Source organism: Artemia franciscana, chromosome 18, assembly GCF_032884065.1.
Source record: "Artemia franciscana chromosome 18, ASM3288406v1, whole genome shotgun sequence".
NCBI classification, from domain to species: Eukaryota; Metazoa; Arthropoda; class Branchiopoda; order Anostraca; family Artemiidae; genus Artemia; species Artemia franciscana.
Window position 1 is genome coordinate 25,372,969 of NC_088880.1, and position 8,903 is coordinate 25,381,871.

The 8,903-nt window shown below is 35.5% G+C and overlaps 1 protein-coding gene across 1 annotated transcript in view; it reads left to right on the forward strand.

Annotated features, from left to right (window-relative positions):
- The window catches only part of LOC136038802 (probable ATP-dependent RNA helicase DDX27), a 58,382-nt gene extending 49,868 nt beyond the window's left edge, over positions 1–8,514 (forward strand). Inside the window, exons 13-15 of the mRNA XM_065722185.1 lie at positions 1,324–1,596; positions 5,495–5,573; positions 8,344–8,514. Of these exons, the coding sequence (XP_065578257.1) occupies positions 1,324–1,596; positions 5,495–5,573; positions 8,344–8,476 (485 nt within the window). The 3' untranslated portion in view covers positions 8,477–8,514. The remainder of the gene's footprint in view (positions 1–1,323; positions 1,597–5,494; positions 5,574–8,343) is intronic.
- The last annotated feature ends 389 nt before the right edge of the window (positions 8,515–8,903 follow it).

The window sequence follows — 8,903 nt, forward strand, 5'->3', positions numbered from 1 at the left end:
AAGCAAAAGACTCTAAGCCTTTGTCCAAATTTAATCCTTATTCTATGCTCTGTTTGTGCTTTTTGGTGCACAGAAATATTTCCCTGTTTTGGATTGGTATCGATGTGACTCCTTCTGTAGTTTCGTGCTTTTAATATACCTCTTTCTAATATACCTCTTTCTAACAACCAACCGAGCTCTTGTATTTGTCTCGTTATATATCCTGTTATATGAAGATAACTGTAGAATGACCCCTCTGAAGTTTACATCTCGTGTCTCTAAAGTCAAGTTCAGTCACTTTAATTTAGGCCTTGATGTAGTCTACCTCATTTTTGAATTCTTAACCGGTAATCTAAGTTGTTCTCTGGGTCCAAGTTTGTTGCTCTCTCTCTCTCTCTCTCTCTCTCTCTCTCTCTCTCTCTCTCTCTCTCTCTCTCTCTCTCTCTCTCTCTCTCTCTCTCTCTCTCTCTCTCTCTCTCTCTCTCTCTCTCTCTCTCTCTCTCCCTCTCTCTTTCTCTCTCTATCTCTCTTCCTCTCGCTTTCTCTATGTTTATGCTAAATTTAAATTGTAGTTTTTCTTATTGCAAATATCTTTAAATTTGTAATTATTAGAATTATTCACCAATAAGGGATTGTTGAATCCAAAACTGAAGCAAGTTATATGACCTGAACTGGTGGTAGGGATCGTTTATAATGTTCCTGTAAAAATAGATAAGTGAGATTTTTTGCTGCCATTACTAGGGCTATCAAGAAGAGGCAAGGAGCTGGCAGGTTAACCGTAACCCCAGGCCTCCGGTACAAGATTTTGTTTTTCAGTATAAAAATTTGCTTTGAATCGTTTATGTTCAATCGCTGTCGATTTTCAATCGTTCATGTTTTATCACTTAATAGAACATCCAAAACAAAAAGGGATCTGTAAACGTTTCAGAAAATATACGCTGTAGTATACAACCCAGAAGTATAATTGAGGTCTGGGTCTGGTTAGGTCTGAGGAATATTTAGTACAGTTTCATTTCCAATATTCAGAATTATTGCCAAAACCTGACAAACTATTAATTTAGCTTTTTCCTACTTTCTTTTATTAAATAAATCATTAACCCCACAGTAACCAAAGTCATAAATAAAGGGCAGGTTACGAGGAAATTTGTCCTTAGGCCCAATCTTGATCCGAAGCAGGCCCCATCATGAATACCGTAAATACCCTAAGGAATGTCTTAATAAATATAGCTAAAATTCCTTCGACTCAGTTCGATTTAGAGCCCAGGGGTCTTTCTGAGGCTATGACTAGTCATTTTGTCTTCTTTTCTTAACAGTAGAATTTTTGTTTTTGTTTTTTTTTTATAGAACGTTTGCGATTAACGGCTGAAGACCGAGTAGCCATTGCCCAAAAAGAGAAAGATAAAGACCAAAAGAAAAAAGAAAAACGTAAAGAAAAAAAGAAGAATCTTGAGCTGAATAAGAAGAACCACATGGAAACAGCTGAAAAGAGAATTGAGAAAGAACTAGAAAGAGCTGCTGCTTTCCAATCTCGAGTGGCGAAACGGAATAAAAAGCCTCAGAGAATGAGGGAATTGGAAGAAGATTTTGCACATAAAGTTGAGAAAAGAGTAGCCACAAGTAAGTACCACTATTATATAGAATGTTATGCGAATTGATATTCCCCCTTCCCGACCTGCGGAGAAACAATTTCAACTGAATCGTTTCAAATCTTGACGAGCATTTAATTTTTTCCCCTGTTGACTTGCAAATTTTTATATTGACAAATTACGTATTTCAATATATCCAACACAAATAATTAGATATAGGTAGAACAAGATATTCAAGCTCACCTGTTGCTATCGGTTATCATTCATCAATTTTTCAATTGATCGATATTCCTCATTAATTATTCAATTAATATAATTAATCAATACTTGTTCAATTGACAGATATTAGTCAATAAACTGGTATCATTTTCACGTTTGTTTAAATTTGAATTACACGGACGTTCATGGAGCAAGCATGCGATTCTTTGTCAATATATGGATCAAAAAATGAAATCTACAAGCGTTCAGAAGAAAATCATTGGAAAGGGAAGGGAAACAAACAGAAAAAAATTAAACAAATTTAGATTGACATATCTTTAAAGAGGCTGGAATTGCACTAATCTTGCTTTCGGGCCTCTTGAATGTATTCTACGCGTGGCAGGCACGTACGCAGGAATATTTTTCGGGGGGGGGGGGCCAAACCTTCGGAACAGCAGATATAAAGTAGCACTTTTTTATTTAGTAATGCAAAAAGCAGGTATATCGCAAAATACTGATTAACTTTAATATGTAGTATTGTAGTGGGTAAGGGGGGGGGGTGTAGAAGACTGAAGCCTCAAAAGTATGTTTTAGGCTCAGGTTATGTTCATAGCGATTTAGAACCAGTGATTAGTCTATTATATCCCACTGAAAGGGAAATTTTGGAGTTCATAGTGCAATAAGGATTCTGTGGGGGTAGTTCTTTTATTGCAAAAACGTACATTTTAATGAAAAATTATAGTTTCCAAAATTGATCCATTAAAAGCTGTACTTTATTCTGAAAGGGGGGATAAACGCCCTAATATCAAGGATAATTCTATTTTGCTGTGGAAAGCAAACTCTCTTTACAAAAAAAAATAACAGCACAATTGCTAATTACTTCAAAGAGGGTAAAAAGTTAGACAGAAAATGGGTTAATAATTGGGCAGTGACTTGACCGGATAATGGCATGCTGTAAAATCTCCCAAAAAAGGCTTCACACATGTATCTAGATTCTTAATAAATGTCCTACTTTTGCCAGAAATCCCGAGAAACCATGGGGAAATTAAACATTTTACAGAGTTTCGGGGGGCCCGGGCCCGAAGCCCCCCCCCCCTGCGTACGTGCCAGACGCGCGGCTTCAAATTTTACGTAGGCTTGCTTACGCTTTTCGGCTTTAAAATTTTAAACAGGACTAGTTTCTAGATTCCCAAAGACAAATACACCATCAGAGTGTGTATAAGGGTGAAATAACCCCTCTTTAGGTGTTAGGTGCCGTATCTTTTTCCCTTACTTTTTCTTGGTTCCACGATTCTTTTTTATTTTTTTTTTTATTTGGCGCCCTTTGCTACCAAAAATAGCATAACCGTATACGGAGGTTTTTTTTCATTATAAATTAAATTACTATTTAATTTCAACTATTAACTATTAAATTACTATTTATTTTCATTACTATTTTTTAAGTTTAATTTCATGAACTAGTTTCCACTTAATCTATTCAAACGTTCAGATATAATTTTCGTCATCCTTGGTGCTTTCAGTAAAATTTATACCCCAAACAAAAGCCTGTATTTCTCGCCTTTTTAAAAAAGTAATTGTCATGTCTTGTACTCTTAGTGACCTTTCGGACATTCTGTAGTGATATTATGGGAAGTGACATTTCCCATACTCTTAATCGACTAGCCGTATTTGTAGAGGTGCAAGGAAACTAAGCTCTCACGGGAGTGTGCCTCGGTGCACTCTTGTGAGCACTCGGTCAATTCCAAAAGCCAATTAACATCAGTTATTTATGTGAGTTGGAAAGTTAGGAAATTTGATGAAAAAATATCTTGGGTTGCATTCCAGATGCCAATTAACATTAGTTTTTTTGTTATTATCTTCATCCTAAAATCATTCATCTGCAAATCCAATCCCTTAGAAGAACCAAAACAGGCAAACATTTTATTTTTTCTTTGCAATATATAATATAAATAATGATAAATAATCAATTATTCCTAGAGCAAACCCTTGATATTTTGAGACTTGACAAATTTGAATTTCTTGTCGGATTCATTATGACGGCATCGCTTGGTCACTTTACTTGAAAAAATCGACGTCCTTTGGAAAATCGAAACTCTAGACAAAATCAAGCTTTAGGAGTCACAACTTGCATCATATTTCTTAGGGGGTAGGGAAATTGGCCAGGATTGGCGGGGAAACAATGCCTTTAGCCCCACTACCAAACATGTGGGAATATGATCAGAAAAATCTTGGAAGAGTGGTACAGATCAGAAGAGTGATACAATTATGCTTTTAAATGTGCTTTACTTGGGAAGCATACTTCACTCCTTACGTAAGCTAAAAAGCATCGTTGGGCTATGAAATAAAATAAAAGAACATAATGAGGAATTTGTTAAGACATGACAAAACACATTGAATACAACCGAAGTGACTATTTCTGTTATACAAGCAACTACCGTCTTTAGTGAAACAAATAAAAAGAAAGCTAAATTACTTAAAACAGTTCATCGAAAAAAAATTCAAACTAAAATAAGAGATTACAGTTTGAAAGAGTTTCTGGATCTTCGCCTTTCGAAGGTTCGGCCAAGCTCAATTCCAAGAACAATACTACTCAATTCCTCTTTGTATGCTTTTTACAAATTTACTAATCAATTCACTCGCAAATGCGCTCCCTCCCCACCTAAAGGTCCCATATATCGTAATAACGTATTTCTTCGTCACATCAATACAGTCATCTCATCTAGTTCCCATTTTAAACCCATTTACTGGAAAGGCAGTGTGGTCTGGTGCTCCTCATTATTTCCACTATGAAGAAACGTTTCTGTTGAGTTTAGAAGTTGTAAAGGAAAATTGAGTTCGAGTTTATTGTGTTGTGGTGAAATGCTGGTGCTTTAGTGTTTTCGATTTTCTTGTAGTCACGGGTCTGTAGCTTGGAAATGGTAATGGAAATAAATTTGAAAATTTTCGAATATGGGGACTATGAAATGGATAAGAATAGTTCTTCAGAAGCTAGTAAAATTTCTTGTAATTTTTCAGAATTTTTTTTTTATTTTTTCTTTCTGGTATTCAAAAGGTATTGCATTTCCAGAAATGTAGCTTGGACTTCAAAAATTTTAACGTTTTCATTTTATCAAAGCATCACGTCGCTGACAAAATTTTTTTTCTCTCAGCGAGACCAATCAATGACGAAAAAAGAAATAACACTTAAAAAAAGAATAATAGAAAAAAAAATTTAGTAACCATCAACTTTTAAATAAAATTTGGCCCCGAGTTGCAAGAATACTATTTTGATGGGTACCACAGGCCAATGTCTTAAAAAACGGATGATTGCTATTACATGCGTAAGGATAAGGAGTTCCCGAGTAATAATTCTCCTGTTAAATTTTCGGCTCAAATACCATAATAACCAAACTAACTAACGTAGCAAAGAAATAAAGAAAAGAACTGGCCCTAGCTCTGAAACTAAACTTCTTAGATATCATGTAACGTTCGACTCGCGAGCAATATTGAATTGGCTTTTCGAGAACCTGAAGTCTGTGTCTCCAGGATTTTATAGGGATAATCCTAGAAAACCTTGACTTGCCAAATTCCGTTTTTTTTTGTGATTTTCGATGTCGATTAGATTCTGTACTACTAACATGGAAGTTGGATTTACAAGTCAGAACCTACCAGGCTCACCTAATAGAGCCATCCGAGTAGGAGTTTTTCATAGGATTTTCAAGAATCTAATTATTTATTATGAATGTTTTTAGAGGCGAAAGGAAAGCGCTCCAACTTTGACAGAGATCTTGTCGATACTGCTCGGAAAAATGTCAAGCGACTTCGTTTTGAGTAAGTTCTCTGTTTTGTCTTCATACTTATTTTATGTATGTGTATTTTGAAGTATTTGCTAATTGGTTCGGATGTATAAATGATAAGTCAATTACTTAAAATAACAATAACCAGCATGCAACAACGTTTTGCGCCAATAGAGAGTAATTTTCAAATTTAATACAAAACAGAAAAAGTGAGTGGGAGTAAGTTGTCTGTTGCATATATAAAAAAGGTATAGAATATGGCACTGGACTTTATTGTCCCTACTGGCGGTGCTCATCTTTATTTCACGGTTCTGCATCCAGAAAGTGCAGTGGGGGGAGGAGGGGCATCCATCCTGTGGTTTCGTACACCCTTCCTGTGTACCTTCCTGAGATTTCTCCAGGCAGCCATTTAAATCTGGGGCGACTGACTGAGCTTACAAAGTCACGCCACTGACCCACGTTCCAAACCAAGCGACACCAGGACTCGAACTTCTGTCCTTACGGGTGAAGAATTTCAAGTGTAGCACGTCACCTACAAGGCTATGACCGCTGTACGTTGCATGGACTAACTGATCATTACCCCATCTACCACAAAAAACTTGTTTAACGAAGAAGTTCATATGAATTAGAAGAGGAAAATGATTGAACTCAAATGGTGGAGTCCCAATTTTACCTTTGTAGTGGGGCCATCATCAAATAGAGTATAACTTGTATGTAACTAATAGAGTATATGCATGTAACTTGGCATTTGTGTTTCCTTCTGTATGAAAGGATTGAATTTACTTTTCAAGGAATTTAAAGATTATCTCTTTGAGACTATTTCTGCAGGGAATCGGAAATGGCAAAAAAGGCAGCTGGTAACTAAAAGAAACCTTTTGACAAATATTTGCGTTTATAAGCTCCCAGGCTAATGTGACCAGTTCGTGTGAAATCAAGGTCATCTTGTTCATGAATGCTGTAGTAACCTAGAATAAATTCCAACTAGCTGAAGCTCGTCTTTATACTACAGATAAAGAAAAAACTAGACTAGTATTTATAAAAAGGATTCATGGAAAGGCACAAATGCCACATAATGTCAAATGACTATTTCAAGTCGTAACTGATCACCAATCTAAGCTTTTTGACAAATATTGTTCTGTACAAGCTCCCCGGCTAATGTGATCAGTTCATGTGACATCAGAATCAAAATCCTCTTGTTCATGAATGCTGTTGTAACAAAGAATATAATTGCAACTAGCTGAAGCTCGTATTTAGAATATACATTAAAAAAAACTGGACTAGTACTCATAAAAATGATTCAAGTGGCAACTGATAGCCAATCGAAGCTTCTGAAAAATATTAATGTCTACAAGCTTCCCGGCTAATGTGATCAGTTCGTGTGAAATCAGAGTCAAAATTATTTTCTTCATATAGGCTATCGTAGTCAATAATAAATTCCTACTAAGTCACGGTCGTCCTTATAATAATAATAAAAAAGAAACTGGTTGTTAAAAAATGACACATAATAAGACACAAATGCTTCATAATGTCAAATGACTATTTTAAGTGGCAACTGGTTACCAAAAGAAGCTTATTGATAAATATTCATGTTTATAAGTTTTTTGGCTAATCTTATCCGTTCATGGTAGATTAGAATCGAAATCATTTTGTTCATAAAAACTCCAACTAAATTGCTACAAAAGCTCAAAAAAATCCATCTAAATGATGGTCAAACATGTGAAAAGAAAAACGCTGGAATAACACTGATTAAAAAAAGACACATGATAAAGTACAATTAAATTTTCAAAGCGTTTTGTTTGAACAGTAGGTGGTGTTATTATATATCGGGATCTTGTATTTACTTTCTTCGCCACTAGGCGCGGTCTTTCTTTGTTTGTCACTGCTGACAAGAAATTGGCCAAATTTGCAGAGTAATCTCTAGTGACGCTCATGAAGGGGCGGTTGCTGTAAGGCTAAATAATGCCGGGTCATAACCTATATTGTTGTTAAATGGGACTGGCGTCCTAGGCGCCAGCAGTGGCGCTGCAAGATCTTCATCCTCTGGAGAATCTTTATCATATTGCTGGTGTACAGATAGCCCGTCGGTATCGGATGTATAAAAAAATAGTTTTAGCTCTAAGTAAAAATAGTTCCCACTTACATTCCATAAAAATGCCAAAAATATATACAATTAGAAAGTGCAAACTCAGAGATTTTGAAAGTTTATAACTTCCATATAAGCAATGTCGTCATGTAATTTTCAACTGTCCAAAGTAGATGTCACTAAACAATTATCTACTGGTATCTCCAAAAACTGCTGACATCTTGGTGTCTCACTAAGAAGAACGTTGTATTCGTGTTAAAAACTATATCGATAAGATTTTACTGGTGGAAAGATAGAACGCTGGCAACAGGTACATAAATGGAGTATTTTGACTAGTAAAAATTGTCCCACTTATAGTCAATAAACAATGAATAGTATGTACTACTGTAAATACCAATATTGAAGATTTTTGAATTTTACAACTTTCGTATATGCAGCGTTGCCATCGAATTTTTAATTGCACAACAGTAGATCATCAATGAATTACCTACCCGCGTCTCCCCAAACTTCGACAACTTGGTCTCTCGATAAAAGAAATATAGTAGTGATACACCAATAATATGTTGCCAGTTGGAAAATAGCATGTAGATAATGCTGTATTAATTTACATTATTTCCTTTTTTTCCTACTGTAGCAAAGAAAATCTGGTGTAAGCACTACAAGTATTTTTTCCAGAGAAATTTATTATTACTTATGTATTATTATATTTTTGCTCTTGCAGGGCAACAAGCCACAAAAAGCAAGAAATTCGGGAAAATCAACAGAAAAAGCGTTTCTTCAGAAAAGGAGACGTCAAAGACAAATCAAATAAAAGTAATAGCTTTGGAAAACAGTCAAGGAAAGGATATTTCTGATTATTTACAGTTTTTTGAAAATAAAAAAATAAATTGTTCACTTTTCTTTTTATGGCACTTGGTATTTACCAAGTGACATAGTGATCGCTAATTATGTCAGTCTGTCTGTCCCGATTTTTCTAGTTTGGGCACTTCCAGATAAGCTAGGACAATGAAATTTGGCAGGTGTATCAGGGACCAGACCAGATTAAATTAGGAATAGTCGTTTCTCAGATTCGACCATCTGGGGGAGGGGGCGGTTAATTCGGAAAAATTAGAAAAAAATGAGGTATTTTTAACTTACGAACGGGTGATTGGAACTTAATAAAATTTGATATTAAGAAGGATATCGAGTCTCTGAGCTCTTATTTAAATCACGATCGAATTCGGTGACATTGAGGGGGGGAGGGGGTGAAGGGGAAAACTTGAAATCTTGGAAAACGCTTAG